The sequence below is a fragment of the Gadus chalcogrammus genome, chromosome 3, assembly GCF_026213295.1.
Source record: "Gadus chalcogrammus isolate NIFS_2021 chromosome 3, NIFS_Gcha_1.0, whole genome shotgun sequence".
Classification (NCBI taxonomy): Eukaryota; Metazoa; Chordata; class Actinopteri; order Gadiformes; family Gadidae; genus Gadus; species Gadus chalcogrammus.
Genome location: NC_079414.1, coordinates 16,999,504 through 17,023,458, shown reverse-complemented (window position 1 = coordinate 17,023,458; position 23,955 = coordinate 16,999,504). Strand labels below are relative to the sequence as shown.

General features: G+C 47.7%; 1 protein-coding gene across 1 annotated transcript in view; it reads left to right on the top strand.

The window, feature by feature from the left end:
• LOC130379468 (FRAS1-related extracellular matrix protein 2-like) overlaps positions 1-23,255 on the top strand; it is a 35,465-nt gene extending 12,210 nt beyond the window's left edge. The window contains exons 3-24 of the mRNA XM_056586316.1: positions 5,278-5,424; positions 5,666-5,896; positions 6,150-6,275; positions 6,771-7,022; positions 10,304-10,453; positions 10,844-11,053; positions 11,611-11,808; positions 12,309-12,473; positions 12,718-12,900; positions 13,161-13,291; positions 14,068-14,226; positions 14,619-14,922; positions 15,259-15,390; positions 15,816-16,147; positions 16,541-16,733; positions 17,313-17,417; positions 17,624-17,751; positions 18,003-18,137; positions 18,490-18,616; positions 21,059-21,246; positions 21,754-21,900; positions 22,668-23,255. Coding sequence (XP_056442291.1) covers positions 5,278-5,424; positions 5,666-5,896; positions 6,150-6,275; positions 6,771-7,022; positions 10,304-10,453; positions 10,844-11,053; positions 11,611-11,808; positions 12,309-12,473; positions 12,718-12,900; positions 13,161-13,291; positions 14,068-14,226; positions 14,619-14,922; positions 15,259-15,390; positions 15,816-16,147; positions 16,541-16,733; positions 17,313-17,417; positions 17,624-17,751; positions 18,003-18,137; positions 18,490-18,616; positions 21,059-21,246; positions 21,754-21,900; positions 22,668-23,255 — 4,331 coding nt within the window. The remainder of the gene's footprint in view (positions 1-5,277; positions 5,425-5,665; positions 5,897-6,149; positions 6,276-6,770; positions 7,023-10,303; positions 10,454-10,843; positions 11,054-11,610; positions 11,809-12,308; positions 12,474-12,717; positions 12,901-13,160; positions 13,292-14,067; positions 14,227-14,618; positions 14,923-15,258; positions 15,391-15,815; positions 16,148-16,540; positions 16,734-17,312; positions 17,418-17,623; positions 17,752-18,002; positions 18,138-18,489; positions 18,617-21,058; positions 21,247-21,753; positions 21,901-22,667) is intronic.
• Positions 23,256-23,955: the final 700 nt, after the last annotated feature.

Sequence of the window (23,955 nt, the reverse complement as noted above, 5' to 3'; positions counted from 1 at the left end):
GTCAACCCTCTAGTCCCTAGACGACATCTAAGATAGAATCATCTTTCAAATGAGTGCATGCATTATGGAAGTCTGCCATTTACACTCAAAGGGTTTTCAGGATGTCCGTCATGCGCTAGTAGTGATGATTAGTGTCAATCACTCAGCGGCAAAGGGACTGAACCAGAGACATAAAATAAATAAATTACGCTCGTAAAGCTTTTCATCCACAGAGAAACGATTGCGTAGGAGGAAATAGGAGCCGCGTAGGAGAAGCTACAGCGTGGACATGTTTGATGTTCAGTTCAAGTGTTTGTCATAAAAATTCCAATAAAGGAGGCCGTAAATTAGCCCAGAGGTCAAGCAGGCCTTTATTTAGTCAGCCTGTGCCTCCTTTGACTTTTCAAACGATTTCAAACAAAAAAAGCCCAAAGGAAAAATGTTAAATGTGAACAATGACTACAACGAATTAAACGAATTTCAGACACGTGCCTACAAAAAACAGGGAAAAGCCACTTATATTTATTGAAATTAGCTCATTTTATATTTAAAGAGGCAATGCCCTCTTCCCAGCCTGATTTCTAACTGCACATTCAAAAGAATGGCGGAGAAGGTTAACGTCGGAGCTTGGCACTGTGCTGAACTGAAGTGAAGGCCATAAAGGGAGGCAGACAGACAGACAGACAGACAGACAGACAGAGAGCCATGGCCAGAGCCCACCCAGGCTGCGGCCTGCTGTCTCCTATGCCTCTCCAGGGCCTCCACACACACAGAGCCGGCATGCGGGAGGCCAGCGGACCTGTAGGGAGGGTGGGGGTGGGGGTGGGGGTGGGGGTGGGGGTGGGGGGTGGGGGGGGTAGACTGGTGGCTGGTGGGAGGAGTACAGCTGTCACTTTAGCTGCCACTGTCGTAATTTTGTGGCGAGAAGAAAAGGTTTTGTTGCACGTGCAAGTGCAAACACAGACGCCCACACAAAGACGAGATGAGAAAGAGACGGAGAAAGGATTGATCGATTATTGAGTGGTTAGCAATTAAATACAGAGTCAAGAGTTAAGATTAACCACATTTTAAAAAGAGGCATGGGAGACAAAAAATGTAGGCAAGGCAAGGCAATACAAGGCAACTTTATTTATATAGCACTTTTCATACACGAGGCAGACTCAAAGTGCTTATAGCTGTAATGCTTATAGCTGTAGTTCCATAGAGTGTTTATTTGTACATTTCTGAAGACAAAAGAGTTCTTGGGAGCCGTGTAAGGGAGCAGCACCTGGTTCTAAACTGGAAGTCGTAAACACACTGAAAAGACCACTCTTGGAGAGTGACAGATGTCACGGAGACGGCTTCACTGTGGCAATCTGCGACTGGTCTTCGTCCCAGTAAATTCCTCCAGTGACATGGGGGTCACCATCAGCAGACCTGCACTGGGGCAACCTTTATTGTTCCCTAAGAGGGAGTTATTTAGTTATTGTCCTCATGAGGAACAATGGATATTGTGGAAGATAGAAAGAGGGTTTTCATTAGAATTGTTGAATTTTAATCGGAATTCGATGAAAGCCGCTGTTTAAGAGTGGTTACACAAACTATTAAATGGCTTTGTGATGTCGAATTGTCTTTTAGTATATTCTTTGACGTCCCGACGAGGGGACACCTGCGGTGAGGTGTGTGTGGATGGGTCAAGCTCCGTCTGGCTCCTTCGGCCAATATAGTATAACGCCACGGTGTGTCTGCGTGGTTTGGTGTGTTTGTTTGCGTTGTATTCAAAAGAGGGTTAAGCTGCTCAGACACTTATAGTTGAATGCCGCTGTGTTTGACGCATTCCATACACATCGCTGATTTCAATGCTGTTACGACGGTACTAAAAACCTGAAGAAACCAATACCTCAGAGCAGAGTCTGAAGCCAGTATCACTGCATATGAGATATTAACAAGACGCAAAAAAACACCCAATACCGTTTCTTCTTTGTGTCTTAAAAATTGTAAGCTGCCAGATCACTGAGCACTGAAACAGAGGGCTCTTGTATGTACACACTGCAGCCCTTATTCAATAATCCTAGATGACCCCTCTCTATGTCTTTCACTTGTATTACCTCTGCAAGACACAGCACACTTTCTCCGCAACAAAAAACTACAGTTTGATATTTGTAGTCTTTTGACTGCAGGTCAAAGTAGCTTTCAAGTTCACGGCAAGTGCGGCTGATATAGGCTAAGCATAGGCTTTTAAATCACACTAATTACACTATACGCAACACTTTTTTATGTGTTTTATATATGTCTACACTGTCATAATAATAATTTTGTAATCTTTATAAAAAAATAATCTTTTTATAAAAAAAATGCCCTTTAAATTTATAGATTTTCTTTTACTGATTATCCATTAAAACTCGGAATGTTTGAAGGCTGATCCATGAATAAACATTCGTTTAACATTTATGTATGAATATCAAGTTGAGGCATTCAGAAAGGGACAGCCGTGACTTGTAACTTGAGCATGGTCTAGGTTACCAGTGGGCACCATGTCTCCTAGCCAAAATCAAGGTTAGGTCAATGTCTGCATGGCCCACGGGTCGGTGGGTGTATTTGTGGGCATGTTGAATATGTATGGGTCAGATTTATAATATAATAATTAATTCATTACTCCTAAATAAATGCCACCAAAATCGAAAGTACAAAGTATATTTTACTAGCTAGTAATTTACCATGCACGTTGATCCAAAGCACCATAAAGGGAATTCCAATACATGAGACTAAAGGGCAGGTAGGATGCCTGCAGTGGTGTAGTCTATTTTATTGTAGTGGGTATACTGTGATGATTCCCTCCCAGCCTCGTACAAACCCGTCCCACCGGTATGTGTACGTGTGTGGCGCTTATGGGGTGTCGCACCACACTCACAAACGCAGGGGTCTACAACCCGCTGATTTAAGAGTATAACGATTATCAACAACCATGGAAATCTGAATAGGTTTATCAGTTTTAATAACAGTATGAACAAATAGAACACAAAAATTACAAGTTGTCCTTTGTATATCTATAGTAGCAATAGCACATGCTAAACAAGGACAAAATCTACAAAAAATTATTGAATGAACTGTTTACAACCATTGCTAACGAGTGCATGAGAAGGAGATGACAGGAGACTAATGTTTCACTCTTTCAATTGCTCTAATTTTAGCTCTTACTGTTGATATCTAACATACCATACAGTAATTGAATTGTGTAAAAGTGTGAAATTACGGCACCTTAAAAATGACCATGAATTAGCTATACTCTCATTTGCATAGTGTTTAACATTATGAATTTCAATTGTGTATACCAACTGCATATTGGCTGACATTTACCTAACTTTTTTTCCCTCCACTCTAACCAAGGATGCCTGTTTTTAAATTCCCTAGTCTGACACCCAGTCCGCAAGGCTGGCCAGGGGTTCTCATCTAAAAGTAACAAGGAGATATACCACCAACTAACATGCAGAGATGCAGGGGCACTTTCGTAACAGAGACAGGGCAGAGCGCGAGCGCGCAGGGGGAATTTTATGAATGGTGAATGTAGGAGATAACTTCCCCTGCTAAAAGTATTTTATTGCAGTTATACCCAACCGGTATTTGTGAAAAATAAACACAGAAGTGAAAGATCTGTCACAAGACGATTAGTACGTATCCGTGCACATTTTTAAGTGGGTATACGCAAATCCTGGTGTGTTCCTAGTGGGTATACGGCGTATACCTGCGTATCACGTAGACTACACCACTGGATGCGTGCAGGTTAGGCTGCGGACGTGAGGGATAGAACCCAGTACCCTTTCGGTTGGGAGCTAAACTCCCCATGCTACTATACTATTCCTCTGTTGTGTCTTGGCCCGGTCCAAGCTACTATGTTGACATGCATGCTAGAGGAAGCGGCCCTATCCCATTGTAAACGGACACGCTAAGTTCCCCACACTGATTTCATTCTTCCCAGTCACATAGCGGGAAGAGATCCTTAGATCTTATCCTGGGTCGGAGGGAGCTCCATGCTGGCTCTCCTGTGGTTTGAGGAGCAGATGCTGCTGCTCGCCATTGTTCTCCAAAGAGCGCGCTGTCCACCTACCCGCTGTCCTCCAACAGCCATGATGGATGCTCTTCACTCTAGGCTAAACATTTTTCCCGCCACTAAATTTTGACTTGACAAATTGCGGAACCCGATACCTTGTCTTCCTCGACTGTTGAGGATCAATCAGTTTTCTTGTCTTCATCGACACTGAGCCACTGTGGAATTGCTAGTGAATCATTAGTGGCCTCTGTGACCAAAACGAACCAAATCTGACCCTTCTCTCACCTCCCTTATCCAAAGGTAACCGCTAAGCACAAAAGGTTCTTTCGTGCCCAAAGCTTCAGGTCTCCATGCCTCTCTGAACATCAGATGACAGGCCGGTGCTGGGACTAAGACAACTAACAATCAGCGAACACTTCTGAGAAAGAAGTGCCCCTGAACCATCAGCCATTAAGGGAATGAACAGAAGGGGCTTGACGTAGATTCTTTTGATGGATTACATGAGGTAGTCACGGGATGGTGTGGATTTAGGACAGGAATGGACCTGGAGCCAGGGTTATGTGGCAGGTGACTCACGGGTTAGAAGTGTGACCTACAGCCTACAGACACTTCTAAAGATAAGAGAGACAGCTCCATCCACTTTTCCCTCAGAAAGCTTCATGCATTGCTTTGGGTTTGGGTGTTACGGAGACTGGTTGTCGGTGCTCTCCACAGAGACACATTTATTATATGAACTTCTCTGGACAAAGACTATTCTATTAAAAGAGGAAAGTTGACACATGGGTCGTCTTTGAGAGTTTTTGATGTGTGCCTGAACAGTGTTACCCTGCGGCGTCCTGCTGGGAATGGGATTAGCTGGGATTAGAAAGAGAGAGTCAAATAAGAAGGATCATAGGTCATGTAGGGGCACGGGGGAGGATGGCGAAGGATCAATCCAATTAAACAATCCTGTAGCATTCTACCTATCTCTATGAACCTGTGCCAGTATGTGATTTATTCTGTGGGTCCATTCAGTCTCATTTGCCTAAGTCCGTTCTGTTCGAACTCAGTCCCTATGTTTTATAGAAAGAGATTAGGCTCTAAACTGATAGAGTGGAATATAATAAAAGAAGATATGCTCGTTGTGGATGATGATGCTAATAATAGCGTAAAGCTATCATCACGTTATCTCTTACAAATGCAATATGCTCACTCTAATGTTTGGGTCATCCTTTGCGTAATAAGTCCTCCGATATGAACTGATGAATACTTCAATGTTATTCCTCTTCAAGGTGGAAACAAACTGAAGCCCCAGCCATTCCGGCTGAACTGGGCGTGGATCTCTCTGGAGACGCAGTACTACCTGGTGAATGAGGACGTCAAGTTCCTGGAGGTGACGCTCAGAAGGAGGGGCTTCTTAGGGGAGACGTCCTTTGTCAGTAAGTTCACACAAGAGTCAAGAATTAGGTTATCACAAGGTCTTTGACTGTTTGCCGATGGCCACATGCTAAAGACAAAATCTGATTCATTCATTTATTCTTAAGTGTATTATAAATGTATGTATTATAATGAAATACATAAATGGGATGTAAAAAGACAGAACGTGTTCCCATAGCTCAGCTGATTGTAATAGCTGTAAATGTAGAAGTATCAAGTACACAATCCATGATTCAACTCCAGGCATTGCTACCAAGGACGGCACAGCCAAGAAAGACAAGGACTTCCGTGGTAAGGCCCAGAAGCAGGTGCAGTTCAACCCGGGGCAGACCACGGCCACCTGGAAGGTGAAGATCTTCACGGACCGGGAGTACGAGGTCTCGGAGACCTTCGAGATCCAGTTGTCCGACCCGGTGATGGCTGTGCTGGAGTTCCCTGATGTCGCCACCGTGGAGATCATAGACCCCGGAGATGGTGAGAGTTCATGTTTGACCCTTGACCTATGCACTATGTTCCATGATAGTTTAGCGGTTAGGGTGTTTGACTCCCAGCTGAAAGGTTCTGGGTTTGAGGCCCAAAGAGTCTACCCGTCGTAGGGGTCCTTGAGCAAGGGGCCATAATCTCTGACTGCCTGTTTATGAATGACATGCATATGAAGAAATTCACTGTACATTGCTTTTGATGAAGTACGGTAGTAATGAGTGTGACATTGGTGTTTTTCCCTCAGAGTCTACAGTGTTCATCCCTCAGGCTGAGTACAGGATTGAGGAGGACATTGGAGAGCTGCTGATCCCCGTGCACCGCTCTGGAGATGCCAGCCAGGAGCTCATGGTGGTCTGCCACACCCAGCAGGGTAACACATCATCTGCTACTGCCTGTTGGGCGAGCTAAGGCCATGCCAAACGATGTACACTTCTCCCCAGAGTGGACACTGTTGGTTAACAGAAAAGTAGAAAGATATGCCTTTTCCAAATCAACGTCTAAAAGGTTGTTTCGGGGGCTACAATAGTAGTACTATGATGGTGGTATGAAGGGTATTTTAGTCCCAGCAGAAAGATTGTAGGTGTCAACCCCAATGTATGCAATCTAAATTGAAGGCCTCTTGAGCAAGATACCCTATTAACCCTACTTGTTCATTCAGGAATAATAGGTCCAAAAAACTAAGAACTGTAAGGCTTTGGATAAAAGCATCAACTAAACACTAAATTCAAATCATACATCTCCAAATCGTGACGATGACAGAAGTTGTTCCGAGCAAACAGCTAATCCATTCATTTTACACAGCGACAAACTCTTACGACAACCCCCCCCCCCCCCCCCCCGTCCTTCTAACCCCCCCCCCCCCTAGCCTCTGCCACGGGCACCGTCCCGAGCACGGTGCTGTCCTACTCGGACTACATCACTCGGGCCGAGGACCACACCAGCCTGCTGCGCTTCGACAAGGACGAGCGGGAGAAGTTCTGCCGCGTGATCGTCATCGACGACTCCCTGTACGAGGGCGAGGAGAGCTTCAACGTCACCCTCAGCATGCCCATGGGGGGCCAGCTGGGCGCCGCCTTCCCCAGCGCCAAGGTCACCATCCTGGCCGACAGCGACGACGGTGAGTGGCGGTTCGACGGGGGGGGGGGGGGGGGGGGGGAGTGAATGAGGAGGGGGCGGAGCTAATGGACACAGTCTGCGCGCTGCAGTGACGTGATATTCTCATGTTTCATTATAGGTGTTGCAGTAGGATTTATGCAAACCACGATGAAGGATAAAACATGAATTGGTAGATGTGGATTCCCTTTTCATGAGCTTGAAGTGATTTTTACTCCTGAAAAGTGGTTCTGAAAGGTCACAATATTATTATTCTATTCTTCATCTTTCAGTTAGGTTCCTTGACCACTTTGATATTAAAGCACAATGAGTATAGTATATATCTGAGTGGACAGAACATTTCTGTTACGCATATCTCTCGTCTTCAGTGTAGATTATGAGCCCCCTCTTACAGGCTCTAAGATGGACATGATGAATAATATGATGATGCGCCGGAATGTATGAACCTCTCAGGCAATGTGAGCCCATTCTGTGCATGATCCTAGCTTAGTGCCTGCAGTAAGTCTTGCATGCAGGCAGAGAGGTATACATGCACTGTGTTTATGATGCAGTTAAAGCTTATCCAAGCAGATGCCAGTGATCCTGTTACCCATCCCTCCGTTGCATCCCAGCCCCTGCTGAACTTGGCAAGACTTTGCACATCATTAATTCTAACTATGTGCACTCAAGACACAAAATAGTGCTGTTCTTTGCTGATAGTGACCGAAAGTTCCAAAGGACTCTCCTGGCTTGACTTAAACATCCATCATATAATTCAATGAATCAAAATGACTAAATAAATCCGGTCAAAGGGCATTCAGCATGAGCGTGTTTGCAACAAATGCTAACAATAGTTTGCACTTTCATCTTTTGTCATAGATGTGCATCAGTCAGTTGTTTGTCAACAAGATTAAAGTAAATTGCTATGCAACAGTATTTTACAAAATGTCTTATCACAAAGACCTTAGTGCTGTATTGCTATTATGTACAATTGTGGCGGGCATTTGGTAGGAAGAATCGGCACAACAATGTCTTTACAAAGACAAATTATATTGACAAGAGTTATAATAAAGCCAGGAGCGACGGCAATGATTGTTTGATTACCTCCACCTTCCTAACTGACACCTCCGACCCGATGAACACCGCTTGATCACCCAGCAACACCACCGTCCATTGGGCCACTCTCATGGGGGGGTCCGCCCGTTACGGCCAGCAACGAGATAGCGGTGAACAGGTGTCGAGGGGGGAAATAGCCCAATTGCTAGCGCTATGCTATCCTTCCTCCCCTATACGACAGATACAAGACATCGGAGAGAGATGTGTTTTCTTGAGCCCCTTGGCCCCCCTGGTTCTCCCCATTCAAAGGCATCCAGCGAAGTACAGGAGAAACAGAGCACATCCCTTTGTTTGAGGGTCCAAAAGGCAGGTGGTGGGGGTGGTGATGGTGGTGGTGGTGGTGGAGAAGAGGGAGAAAAGACCTTATTGTGCAGGCCTTTTTTTTTTGTCCAATGATAGGCATGTTTTGGCACTGGCCCTCTGATGGTATTCACTGCAGCGTGGAGCTTTATGGTTGTAGCGGAGGGTCTTTTATTTTGAAATGGCCCCTTTGAAGAGAGACCCCATGTGAAATGTGTCACTATTTTCGATTGCTTTTTTAATGTTTGGATCCCACTGTGAAAATAATCAGTTAGAAATCCAATGAATAGCTGCTTGCAAGCCTTAAGCTTCACACTAGCCTAGTCAAGCTTTTGGAACGAATCACTCCAGTCCCCCCACTCTCTCATCCCTCGTCCTCCATCCACCACCACCACCACCACCACCACCACCACCACCACCACCACCACCACAGTGTTTACCTCCTGGACCGGGTAGTTCTAGAGACAGACGAGCGGGCTGGAGTATACGCCCCGCCCAGGGAATGTGGAACTGGAGTAACAATCAAACTTGACTGTGGATAAATAATGGGGGGTGCATTCCCAGACACATGACGAGACAAGAGGAGCCTGCCCTGGGTAAACGTCCTCCATTATGGCATGGCTTCCTGGTGGGTCCCTGTTGTAACTCCCCCTCCATAAAGCTGGAGGAAGTGCCGTGTGTGCGCGATGTCTGTGTTTGTGTTTATCTGTGGTCATTTGTCTGTCCGTGTGTGTGTTTGTGCAAAAGTTTGTTTATGTGTATCCATGCGTGTGTACAACCACCATCCCGGCGAAGTGAACCTGTGGATGGGTGCCAGGCCAGGGGTCTTCAGGGTTGCATGCTTTCATTTCTTCCCTTACCCCTCCTCCCACTCCTACCCCTCCCCCCTCCGCCCCTCCCCTCCCCCCCAAGTCAGCTTGACGGCTGGCTGGCTGGGTCCCAAACAGGTTGACAATGCGTACAATCCACTCCAATCCTGATCCACTCCTGATTTCACATGGCGTATGTTTCACATGGGTTGCTTTTCTCATGGAGAAGCCCTTTAGTGAGTTGTTGATGAAAAGGGTAATTATGTGAAAACTTTTACCGCCACAGAACTGGGGGTGAGAGTAGTGCGTATATGGGCTGGTGAGGAGAGATGCAGTGAGTGTGTGTTCCAGGGGTCTGAAGCCTTGCCCTCTGTAAGAAGAAGAAGTTGCTCCTTGTCTCCGGCAGCAAACCCCCGCCCCCCGCTCCCCCCCTCCTCTCTCCCCAGTCTCTCTGTCTTATCAGATGCTCCATCTTCAAACCACATCCCTCTCCTCTTGCCAAACTGCTGTGCATGCAAGTGCAGACATATGCACACACACACACACACTTTGTTATTTAAGTCCACGTTGAGCCCTTGGGTATCTGATGGAGTGGTCTGTGTGTGTGTGTGTGTGTGTGTGTGTGTGTGTGTGTGTGTGTGTGTGTGTGTGTGTGTGTGTGTGTGTGTGTGTTTGTGTGTGTATGTGTGTGTGTGTGTGTGTGTGTGTGTGTGTGTGTGTGTGTGTGTGTGTGTGTGTGTGTGTGTGTGTGTGTGTGTGTGTGTGTGTGTGCGCACCCAAAGGGGGAGGATCACAACGATGCAGTGTCACTAACTCGATCCGACCCTAGCTAGGCATGCTACTATCTGTCAATAGGACGTAATTCAAAGTAATACAGGGTGTAGCAATACACATTAACTGACTTAACGGTGTAAACACCAAATAACCTGTCAAGCTCTGCGGTTAAAATATATAGCCGTTTATCCAGACAAAATGACCATAACAGCTTCTGTTCATTCAAATCAAATGGTAAAGAATCCACCTTTCCTGAAATTAAGCACGAACCAAACTGACCTCTGTTCCTCTGAACCTTGACCCCCAGAGCCCTCTCTTTATTTTGGGGAGCCGGAGTACTCTGTGGACGAAAGTGCGGGCTACGTGGAGGTCAGGGTGTGGAGGACCGGCACCGACCTGTCCAAGACCGCCACCGTCACCGTGCGCTCCCGGAAGAGCGAGCCTGTCTCCGCCGAAGGTAAGACAGGAAGCCACCATCTCCAATGGCGTCACACCAACTACAACTGCTTTGGTCTCATTCGCCAGTCACACATTAATGCATATCCTGTTTGTACATAATTCCATTACTTTTGTTTTCCATTGTGTTCATGCTTTTATTTTTTAAGCATTGGGATGTTCGTGCTTTAAACTTGAAGCATAAGTACTAGTGTTGACAGTGTTTCAGTTCAAATCAATCTTTGTTTTCTTTATATTTTATGGGCTTTATATTTCATGGACTGCCTTCCCTTACAGGACATTTAAGTCACAGGTCAGAATCCAACCCGGGTCACTTCAGAGCTTATTGCCTGTGTGGGTGGCGATCGGTGGAAATGCTCCCCTGTGTAACGCCACATTTCTCTCTGGACAGCGGGTCTGGACTACGTGGGCATCAGCCGTAACCTGGACTTTGCTCCGGGCGTGACCATGCAGACGTTCAGGGTGACCATCCTGGATGACCTGGGCCAGCCGGAGCTGGAGGGCCCCGAGGTGTTCGACCTGGTTCTCCGCATGCCCATGAACGCTGTGCTGGGGGAGCCCAGCAAGACCACCATCACCGTCAACGACACCCTCACCGACCGTGAGCCTCCAGCACACACACGCCGATACATGCTGACACACACGTGGACACACACACACACCGGGATATATACTAACACACACGGGTACACAAAAACACACATATATATATATGTACTGAAACACATGTGTACACAAACAAACAAATGCACACATATATACAGTGTCATCACACAAACAAACACACACGTATATTAACAAAAACACACACACACACAGAATGCATATTGTCAAAAACATCCACACACACAGAGAATCACACACACACACACACACACACACACACACACACACACACACACACACACACACACACACACACACACACGCACACACACACACACACACACACACACACACACACCTTTCTCAATTCTTCGGTCTGCAAACACACATTTGAATGCAGCTACACAAACACAGAAAAAAATTATGAAAGTCACAGAGCTCATTACTCTTATTTCTCCAATTCATTTGAAACAGTTTTGTAGCTTCACACCATAGGCTCCATGTTCAACCCCCCCTCCTTGTGTGTGTGTGTGTGTGTGTGTGTGTGCGCAGTGCCCAAGGTGCAGTTCAAGGAGGGGAGCTACAAGGTGGACGAGGCGGACGGGGAGGTGCGGGCGCTGGTGTACCGCAGCGGAGACGTGAGCCTGCAGTCCACCGTGCGCTGCTACACCCGCCAGGGCTCCGCCCAGGTCATGATGGACTACGACGAGAAGCCCAACACTGCAGCCTCCATCATCACCTTTTCACCAGGTACAGCCGGCTGTCCGTCTGTCTGTCTCCCTGTCTGTATGGCAGCTACTCAACACCACACAGGCTAGAGTGGCTGAATGTAAAAACCTGTTTTTTGGGTCTAAGGTGTTCTCTCCGTACTAGAATTCTCAGAAGCATTTTCAAAACGCAGTGCAACTGCTTGAGACTTGGTGGACAGAAGGATCTCCTCTTCTGATGTATCCATATTAGTGTGGACACTATCTATCTATGTCTATATCTTATCGTATACGTGTCTTATCTATATATCCACGTATACATCATGCCATATCTATCTATATATTCATCCATCTATGTATCGTGTCTCTATCTCTGGAGCTCCTCAAGTCTTCCTCTACTCAAATGCCTGATGTGTGTGTACGTGTGTGTCTGTCCCTGCGACTGTGTGTGTGTCCGTGTTTGTGTGTGTGTGTGTGTGTGTGTCTGTGTGTGTGTCTGTGTGTGTGTGTGTGTTCCCCCACCTCTTCCTCCTCTTTCGTCAGGTGAGAGTGAGAAGCCATGCGTTGTGAAGCTGGTGGACGACTCGGTCCACGAGGAGGACGAGGAGTTCCGCCTGGTGCTGGGATCGCCCGCGAGCAAGTCCCCCTACGGAGCCTCCCTCGGGGAGCAGAAGGAGGCCCTCGTCACCGTCACCGATGAGAAAGACAGTAAGTTCTGAGACTGATGGGTGATTGTAGTTCTGGAAATGTCCGAGTTCATTGAAATGGCTGAAGTGTTGCTACTACCATCTTAAGTATGGTAGTACTGAGTAGTCATCATATTAACTACTTTTGCCCTGGTCAAGTTTCATCGAATCTCACCCTGAATGTCAGTCGAGACCCCCAACCCTCACCCTTCAAAAACAACAACAACAACAACAATACATTCTCCCTTTCTTTCTCTCCTCCGCAGAACCCATCATCCGCTTCTCCGAGATCAAGTACAGCGTGCGCGAGCCCCAGGTCAAAGGTCAACTGGCCCGGGTGAAGATCCCCATCCTGCGCTTGGGGGACACCTCCAAGGTGTCAGTGGTGAGGGTGCACACCAAGGACGGGTCGGCCACGTCTGGAGAGGACTACAACCCTCTGTCCCAGGGTGAGAGAGAGAGAGAGAGAGAGAGAGAGAGAGAGAGGGTTGGACTGGAGAATGGGGACTGTAGTTTATGGGATGCCGAAGGAGGAATCACAATGCGTGGTCCATAAGGCGTGGGGATTTGTAGCAACGTGTGAAGACAGCATACTGAGTGGTCTGTGTGACTATGTCAGCTACCTCCAGGGCTGGGGAGGGCGGAACGTGTTTATGTGAGAAGGTCAACATGGCTGTGTGTGTGTGTGTGTGTGTGTTTCCGTTTTAAGATGTGGTGTTCAAGGAGGGCGATAAGGAGCACTTTGTGGAGATTGAGATTTTATACGACGGCCAGCGGGAGATGAGAGAGGCCTTCATTGTGCACATGAAGCCCGACGACAACATGGTGGCGGAGATGCAGGTGTGATGAATACACACGCACACGCACACACACACACACACACACGCACACACACACACACACTCACACACAGTCGCACACACAAACACACACACACAAACACACAGTCAAAGTCAAACACACAGTCACACACACACGGACACTCAAATAAACACCATAAAAATATCCCCTGCATGCACAAGTATGCCCCCCATAGCTGCACGCGTGCGCATGCGTCCGTGGTCGCCGGCCACAGTTAAAATAGCCGCCGGGCTGCAGCTGCCTGGACTGTCAGCGTGGTCGAATCAGGGCCTTATAAAAAGCTTTTCCCCCTGGAATGAGATGCTGCCCCGGAATGCAGCCTCCATAGATGGACCTATAAACAGAACTACACAGCATTCTACCCCGCACAGACACAGAAACACACACACATACTGTACGCTCAACCCGGTCACACATACCCACACTCGCCAACTTTCGTTATGAAGATGTGAGATATGAGTGTCGGTAGGTGATGGTGTAGAATTAAAACAAATGATTGGTATCTGATTGGTTATGGATCTGCATTATTTTCATAGGTGATATTTTGGGTTGGTAATGGTAAGGATGTGTCTACTAGTATTAAGCAAAGAGGGAATCGTCCTTAATAATTATTGGAATAAGAAAAAAATCGATCCTTCCATGTTTGTGTCCTCCCCGATACCAAATTCCAACACACACCCTGGATCGCAGTGTTTGTGCCGTTGAAAAAATGATTTGAAAGACACCTCCTCCATCTTCTCTCCCCTGGTGGCCAGATGAACAAGGCCATCGTGTACATCGAGGAGATGGACAGTGTGGCAGACGTCACCTTCCCGGCCGTGCCCCAGGTGGTCTCGCTGCTCATGTACGACGACACCGCCCGCACCAAGGACAAGCCCCGCCCCCCCACCGGCTACCCCGTCGTGTGTGTCACGGTGAGCAGCGACCGCAAAAATAATATGAGATTCAACGACGAAAAGGACAGTTTGTGGCCTTCCTTTTGTTGTGACCTTCCGTCTTAGGTCATTGTCAAGCGGTGGCCGTTGTGTTTGTTGTCAAGTGTACGAGTGTGCCGTTGTTTTTTAAGAAACCTTGCTTGCAAACTTGTGTATTTAGTTTACTCCAACTACTCCAAGTAGTTACTCCGATCGCCAGTGCATGCTTTGATTCAGTTGACTTTGAAAAATAAATTCTAAATGCAGTGTTAATGTATTATTTAGTTTGTCAGGGTTATTTTTTGTGATCTCCATATAGCTTCCTTTTATCCTTTAAAAAAAAAATACCTCTGCTCAAACCCATACATGTGTCTCTTCCACTCCATCACCAGGCCTGCAACCCCAAGTACCACGACTTTGACAAGACGGGCTCCATCTGCACGGCGGAGCACATCAACGACACGCTGACCCAGTACCGCTGGATGGTCAGCGCCCCCACCGGCTCGGACGGAGTCACCAGCCCCATGCGCGAGGTGGACACCAACACCTTCTTCACCAACACCAAGTCCATCACGCTGGACTCCATCTACTTCAAGGCGGGCTCCAGGCTGCAGTGCGCCGCCCGGGCCTTCAACGTGAACGGAGACGCCGGGCTGGAGCTCACCAGCCCCATCGCCGTGGTCAGCAAGGAGGAGGGTGAGTGGAGAGAGGGGGACGTAGGGTTGCTGTACATGGATTTCGGGAGATATTTTATTGTAGTAGTTTGCTTATTCAACTTTTTGAATGTAGTCGTTCGTCTGCTTCGACGACACCCAATCTGGCCCCTTCGGAGTTGTATTGAAGGATTATTGAGTGATTCGATTTTTATTCGTATCGTTATTCTTATAATTGGTTCCATCCCCCCAACAGAATAAAACAGACCCTCGCCAAATGTGCCCTCTCTGCGGGCAACACACCAAACATACACATTGCACAGAGATCCGTTGTTTGGTTCGGCGTGCGGTTGACATGGCCGACGTTCTCTCTCTGCAGGCATGTGCCAGCCCCGGGTCCCCGGCACCGTGGGGGCCGAACCCTTCTCTGCCAAGATCCGGTACACGGGCCCCGACGACCCCGACTTCCCCAACCTCATCAAACTGACGGTCAACATGCCCCACATGGACGGTGAGCCAGGGGCACCCTACGTTCTTACACACAGAATAAAGAACTAAAAAACCAAACACATTCACGTTTGGTCCTGTAGAAGATGCTTAAGCCCAAAAGCGAGTAGTAATGCCGAATCAAAGCATACAATCAAAACTGGAGCTACAAGCAATTTAAGTACTGCACAACCTGGTGTCTCAAGAAAACAAATGGCCTACGTGCAGAGTAGCTGTGGGAATCAGGCCCCCCGTGCTATCATTTCAACAAAGTGCCTCCAAAACTCCACAGAGCTAACACATCCCTGGGACCATGACATCGTGGTCACATCGTGACATCGTCTCGTTGGCTCCCCAAAAGTCAACCGAGAACTACTTGACCTCCATTCACCTGTGGCCGTTATTCTCCCTCCCTCCCTCACTCCCTCCCTCCGTCCGTCTCCCCCCCAGGCATGCTTCCGGTGATCTCCACCCGACCCCTGTCCAACTTCGAGCTGACCCTGAGCCCGGACGGCACGCGCGTGGGCAACCACCGCTGCTCCAACCTGCTGGACTTCAACGAGATCCAGACGGGCCACGGCTTCATCACCGACGCCACCAAGAACCCCGAGATCATCGGCGAGACCTCGCCCTACCAGTACAGCGCCGGCATGCGCTCCACCAACTCGCTGCGCTTCTACCGCAACCTCAACCTGGAGGCGTGCCTCTGGGAGTTCACCAGCTACTACGACATGTCCGAGCTGCTCAACGACTGTGGGGGCTCCATCGGCACCGACGGACAGGTAGGGGAAACCGCTCGGATCCGCTCGCCGCACCATACAGAATAAACAGTCTATTGCAACAAAGGGTACCCGGAGCTGTTGATGTGAAGGTGACCTTCCAGGGGGGTGGGGGTCCTTCTTTTGTGCAGTGAAAGAAGCAGTTGTATTTCAGGTTTTTCATCTTCAACCAGGATCTAATGATCAAATTAAACAGACAAGGAATTCAGGCATGCACATATATTTCTGAAAAAGCGTTAATAAAGTTTTACATGTTTGTGAATCACTTTTAAGTCACGACTCTCAGTTCTAAAACGACTGCTCTGAAATACCACATATCATCATGGCTGTTGGTGTGCTTCAGTATGCCCCACGACGTCCCTCCTCATCGATCCAACAACCATGTCCCTCCCGCAGGTGCTGAACCTGGTGCAGTCCTACGTGACTCTGCGTGTGCCTCTGCACGTCTCCTACGTCTTCCACTCGCCCGTGGCCGTGGGTGGCTGGCAGCACTTCGACCTGCAGTCGGAACTCAAGCTCACGTTCGTGTATGACACCGCCATCTTGTGGCAGGACGGTATCGGAAGCCCTCCGGAGGCGGAGCTCCAGGGTATGTGTCATCGCAGTGTTCACTGTTAGCTAATCACTGTTTAATCGTTGGTATTTTCTGAGGAACTCGTCCATTAAACAACGTCATGCTCATCTAATCTGCCCAAATGCTTACCATGCATAGGTCAGTTAAATTAGTATTTAAATAAAAATACAATTAGCCTATATTTCGTTTATTTGACTGTCAATTACTTCAATATTATAAGACTATTGTGCTTCTGGTGTGAGCTACTCTAACGCTTTAATTTCCCCTTGGGGATGAAGTATCTTTCAATTATATGTCTAAATTAATAATCCAACTTCCGTCTCGAGTTACGTGAGTAACAGCCCATAGAAAGTCGTATAGGAGCAATACTACAGCACACGAGACAGAAATAGATAAAAAAAATATATATACATATATGAATCAATATTGCTATCTAAATTAATTTATTACAACCGCTACACTACACAATCCTGCTCCTGACTAACGCTGCCCCCTGCTGGCGACTATTGGTCAACAACATGTACATGTACTTCGCCGCGACCTCGAAGGGAAACACTGGATAGGAGGTCCTGAACTGTGCTGTTGCTTTCGCAGGAGCCATGTACCCCACCAGTATGAGGATCAACGAGGAGGGCCGCCTGGTGGTCAACTTCAAGACCGAGGCTCGCTACAGGGGACAGTTTGTCATGTCTCATCCAGGTACGCAGACTCTGGGATACTTTGATTAGTTACCTGGGATTTGTGACCTGTGATCAGTTTACATTGTGACGGACACATCCCTTATGATATATGAATTTCCTTTGATATCAAGGAGCTGTCTTTAATACAACTATCAGAAAATGATACTCTGAAAATAACTAGTATATAACATTAATTGTGGCGTGCGTGTGTGTATGTTCTCCCAGGCACCAGTCAGTCCTCAATGGTGATTTGTGCCGACCACCCTGGGCTGACATTCACCCTGGCGCTGGTCAGAACTGAGCCCACCTACAATCAGCCCATGCAGCAGTGGAGCTTCATCTCCGACTTCGCTGTGAGTTCCTAACTTCCTACCCAGCCCCAACGCATTCAGTTGTATACAGCATAAGAATAACTGAAATGTATACACACAATTCAAGGCTCAGTGAAGATATTTTTGAACCTTATATTTTACAATTTTTATTATATTACTCAGAGTAGGAAAGTTAACTTCAATGACCCGTTTTAGGTCTGCAAATCATGTTCATAGGAAAAAAAACGTACTGAAAAATGCCGTCTTCTGTATTCTGTGTATTCATTCTCTAGGTTCGGGACTACTCTGGAACCTACACAGTGAAGATGATCCCCTGCAGCGCGTCGCCCAACGGGGAGTTCAGCATCCCCCCGGTCTGTCACCCCCGGGAGCCCATCACCTTCGACATGGACATCCGCTTCCAACAGGTCAGTCTCATCCATCAATATACAATAGAATAACTTCAATAGCTCCAAATACCTCCAGTCACAGCACACTGTTGATTGTGAGGTCACCCATACAGAAACACGGGAGATTGTTGCCAAGTATTATCTAAAGCAATTCACAGGGAGTGCAAATAGTTCCAGGATTGGACCATCAGGGTTCAGGCCATAGACTATGCATTCATTTGATGCATATGCGCCAGTCGTTTGTTGAAAAAAGACAGTCATAAGTTTTAGCATGAATTATTTTATTCCTGAGTGTCCAACTATCGTAGATGATGTGCAGCCCTGCAGACTTCCAAAATAGCATCCTATGCCAACTCCTTGTTTTCTCCAGGTGAGTGACCCCGTGGCAGCAGAGTTCAGCCTCAACACACAGATGTTCCTGCTGTCCAAGAAGGAGATCTGGCTCTCCGACGGCTCCATGGGCTTTGGAGAGGGCACCGACGCTGCCTTCTCAGACGGTAAGAGCGTTGACCCCAGGTGAACTGAAATAAAGACTTTCCGCTGCTGTGGACTTCTGATTATTAAATTCACATTAAATGTTCCATGCGCCCATATAAGGTTGAAGCCACAGAAATGAAGCAACCCGTTACTTCACCCATTAGGTAACCTTGCAAATTACTGGACCACAGCTCATTTTAAATAGATCTACACAACCTGGGCACCAGTCCATATTGGGTATGTCACACCAATGTCTAACACACGGGAAAGCTGAAAGGCTTAAAAAGTTGCATTAACTTGTACGCCCAATATTATTCTGTACTTGCTTGTTAAAGCACTTTGTAAAAAAAGTATAAATATTGTCTTGCCACACTTTACTCAATGGCCAAGGGCAAGCTAGAGATGCCAAAACTCTTTAAGATTATGAAATAACATTTTGCAGTCAGATTCCACTTCCATTTCCATTTCTCATTATGAAACCTTTTCCTGGCATTCCAGCAAAAATCCAACATGGTAACCCAAAATATATTCATTTATGAAACGTGTGGTAGGTTCAGTACACTAGTTCGTCCTCATATTCTCCTTTGGAGGGACCTGTTAATCCGCCAACTGGAAGAGAGCATTTTATTACCAGTGACAACATTTAAAATGGCATTCACATACCTAAAAATAGAGTACAGCACCATCTAGGGTTAAACTCAGGTCATGCACTTAATGCATTGAGGATTTTATAGACTTTCTGGCAAGCCAAAGAACAAGCATTCAATCATGTTAAGAGCAATTCTAAAAATTCCAAACACAGCATGATAAATACAATACATCAACTCAAAGACTAATGTTATAGTATACGAGTCAAATTGAGAAGTTCCCTGAAGACTTTGGCATCACTCCAATTGTTACATTTGGCCTCTTTAAGAGATCAACCAAACTATTCATCACAGCCACTGGTTAATTGACCATGGCCAACCCCTTTTGTTACACGTCAGGCAAATGACCCGTCTGTTGCAGTTTGGGACAGGAGGAATCATCCTAGAAAAAGCAGGGCTGGCCCACAAACGTATCATGGAACTAGACCCAAGTGGGATATATTGGTACCAGAGCATCATTGTACTATACATCCATGTACTGGTGGATCAGAGCATCATGGTATGGTACAGCAAAACAGGGCTATACCAGCAGAGCATCATGGTGTGGTACAGCAAAACAGGGCTATACCAGCAGAGCATCATGGTATGGTACAGCAAAACAGGGCTATACCAGCAGAGCATCATGGTGTGGTACAGCAAGACAGGGCTATACCAGCAGAGCATCATGGTATGGTACAGCAAGACAGGGCTATACCAGAAGAGCATCATAGTATGCTGTGGGATGCTGACAAGCTTGTCAAAAAGGAACCAAATACTGTTTGGTAGTTTACGTTTCCACAGGTTAGTTATTGCTTTGTCATTGCCGTTTCTTGCCAAATAAATTGTCTATTATGCAACAGTTTCTAAAAAACTTTTGCCACGATTACCAGAGCAGTCATTTCCCGTTACACACACACACACCGACACCCACACCCACTCTGTGGGGGCCACAGGGGGCCCCCCCAGAGTCAAGTCAGGCAGCTTGTCAACACACAACCACAAACTGCACTCAACACACTAAGTTACTGGAAAACCCAATCAAACCCCACTTACAGATTACCTATCACACAAGTCAACACAAAACCACATACACAACACCGCACTGAAGACACAAGCAGCAGTAACTCAACAACATGGTTCACCTGAGGCCAACAGCCCAAACAGATCCAATCATTCTCAATCACTTCATGACAGAATTCAAATTGGGTCGCTTACTGCACCGTCTGCTTGCTGTCGGTCACATTTGTCTGGATGGTTCCAAAAAAAGAATCCAAAGAAGCACCGGCAAGTCCTTTCATTGATTGGTTTGGTCCGTCGGAGGTAGAAATGTAACCAGGCCCCGTGTGTGCACCATAATATAGGGGGTACGGTGACACAGGTGAGCCTAATTAAGAGCTAATGAAAACCGCCACACTGACTGGCTGTGAGAAGCTCGAGAAGAGAGTCAAGACTCAGAAAATGGAACCGCGTATTGATCTCCTTTTGTTTTTTATTTCGGTTGAAATCTACTTAAGGTTACATAGAGCTGAAATTCACGCTCAAGGATACTATTTGCACTAATTTTTATTTCAATATTTAATATTTAAAAAGAACGTATACAGAACTTATACAAAAAAAAAAAAACATACAGTACATATACGTACATCATACAGTGACCCATGTCTGGCTACTTATTATAACGGAACATGGGTCTGACTCATGTTGAGTGAGCAAACTTTTTCTCACTCAAAACGTTGAGTGAGAAAACCCACTCAACCTTATCCAATCTCTCTCCCCCTTTCTCTAACTCTCTGTCTGTCTCCCCCCTCTCTCTCTCATCCCATTCAACGTATGCAGGCTCATCCATCTACGGCCGTGTGATGGTGGACCCCGTCCAGAACCTGGGCGACTCGTTCTCCTGCAGCATCGAGAAGGTGTTCCTCTGCACCGGCGCCGACGGCTACGTGCCTAAGTACAACCCCACCAACAAGGAGTACGGCTGCCTGGCCGACGCCCCCTCCCTGCTGTACCGCTTCAAGATCCTGGTAACCACGCCCTCTGCTCTCCTGCTGCTGTTCAGTCCCCAAGCTTTTTCTTCTTACCTTCTTTTTATTTGGGATGGGTCAACAAACAATCAACAAACCGTACACAGTATGTCTGTATGTCCCTTCCCTCCACCAACATAAACCCATGCATACCTACATGCATGTCTGCATACATAGGCCTAAATGCATGCACATATACAGCACACACTCAGTGTATACACAGTCTCCAAGCGAAGGCTTTCGGTGAGGGCATCCTGCTCAAGGAAGCCTTCAGGTTAAGGATGAGGACATTGGGGATCCAACCCTGTATCTTTTTGCCCGAGAGTCGAACACCGTAGCACCGTACTCTCTCCCTCTCCTCTGTGATTTAGTATACCTACTAGTACTTTATATATAGATTTGATTGGGGATGCATGAGAGTACTCCTAGTAAGGTCTTTATGGTTGATGGATGAGAGTATGTGATGTCTTACAGTTTTGTGTTTCTGTGTTTGCGGGGGATGTGCAGGACAAGGCCCAGCCGGAGACACAGGCGTCTGTGTTTGGTGACGTGTCCTTCCAGGCCACCCTGGCCCAGGACACCCCGGGAGCCATACCCCTGGTCAGGCAGCCCGGCTCGGACGGCTTCACCCTCTCCTCGTCCCCGCTTTTCCAGGTCTGGATGCACACGGACACACACACACCAACACACAAAGACAGATGCATACACACACACACACACACACACACACACACACACACACACACACACACACACACACATACACACACACACACACACACACACACACACACACACACACACACACACACACACACACACACACACACACACACACACACAGCATAGACAGACACACAGACGAAGACAGATACACAGCCAGACAGATACACACCCAGACACACTCACACACATATGGTGTGTTCCTCAATGCCAGACTTCCGAGATAAAAGTCGAAGATCTCCCAGCTTTCTTGCGGCATTTCTCGCCCCCGGGCTGGTTTGCTAAAGAGGCCAATGAGGCTAACAATAAACAACGACTCGCCAATTTCATGACACAATCACAAAGACGAACAGGAACGCTATAAATGCTGAGGAGTCAGGAACACACCAATAGACAAAAACACACACACAAACACACGCATACACCCCCACACAAAGACGGATACACACACACACACACACACACACACACACACACACACACACACACACACACACACACACACACACACACACACACACACACACACACACACACAAATCGCATTGATAAACATACAAACATGAAGACAGATACACACACTCACACTTACACACACACAGATACGTACACAGATACGTACAAGCCTTCAGACACAAACACAACCCCGCCCCCCAGCCCCAGACATCTGACCCTTATCCTCCCGGGTTCCCCTGCAGGTGGCCGCCGGTCGCGAGTGGTTCATCCACACCATCTACACCGTCCGCTCCCGGGACAACGCCAACCGCAACAAACGCGGGGTGGAGTACCTGCACCACAGCATGTCCCACGTGGACCCCCCCGCCGAGACCCCCCAGGAAGCCCGCCGCAGCCGGCGCTCCGCAGCCGCCGCCTCCTCCTCCCTGGGTCCCGCGGACGGCGCCCAGGACATCGGGGCGGAGAAGAGCCGCGGCACCAACATCCAGCACATCGCCCTGGAGCGCGCCGACCGCGCGGTGGTGAGCCAGCGGCAGCCCGGCCGCGACTCCCTCGTGGTGGAGCGGCCCCGCTCGGAGAGCTCCGGCCGGGAGTCCCCGCTGGACTCCTCCACCCTGCCCACACTGGTGGGGCTGGCGGGCCTGCTGCTGCTCGTGTGCCTCATCGCCGTGCTGGTGCTGCTGCTGCTGAGGCGCAAGAGACGGCAGAGGAAGGAGAAGAGCAACGGACAGTCGGCCGCCTACGCCACCTCCTCGTCCGCAGCCTACAGCGGCTTCACCCCCGGGAGGTCGGCGGGCGGGTGGAGCGGCTCGGACAGCTCCGAGGTGTAAGGCGGTGGAGGGCAGGTGGGGTTGTAAGCGACCCTGACCCCTTCCCCCCCCCCACTGACCCCCCCCCCCCCCCCCCCTAACGCACACAGAACCCTCCCCACACCCCCTTCAACAAACTCTTTATCACCACCACCAACATGGTGCCTTCCAAGCCCAGCTCTCCTAGCACTGAAGCCCAGTTAGTCCACCAACACCTCCTTTATTTACTTCCACCCCAGAGTAAGACTAAGGCACCTTGCCAGGGGGGGGGGGGGAAGCGTTACAGTTGAAACATTACTTCTGCGTCGTATAGCAGCTGTAGGTGTGTCTCCGGAGACCACGCTGCTATTGGGCACAGGGTTCGAATTCAACCTTATGCGCTGAGCTATTGATGTCCTGTGAACTGCTACTGTAAGATGGTCTTTCTGCTCCGTTTTTATGATTTTACTGCTGTGGATGAAAGGAGATGGGGAAGAGCCCTCTAATATATTATTTGCCTGCTTCTTTGTTATATTGTGATTTGAGGCTTGTGAATCGTGTTTGAAATTTACATTGATGTACAGCAGTCGAAGTGAGACGCTGTCTGTTTCGATTCAGTTAAAGGTATTATTTTTAAGGAAATTAGATTACCCAGTGGTTTTATATTAATGTGATGTGTCGATGAATGTGTATTTGAGAAAAATGAATGTTGAAGCTGACTCGGTGAATGGAATTGTACATT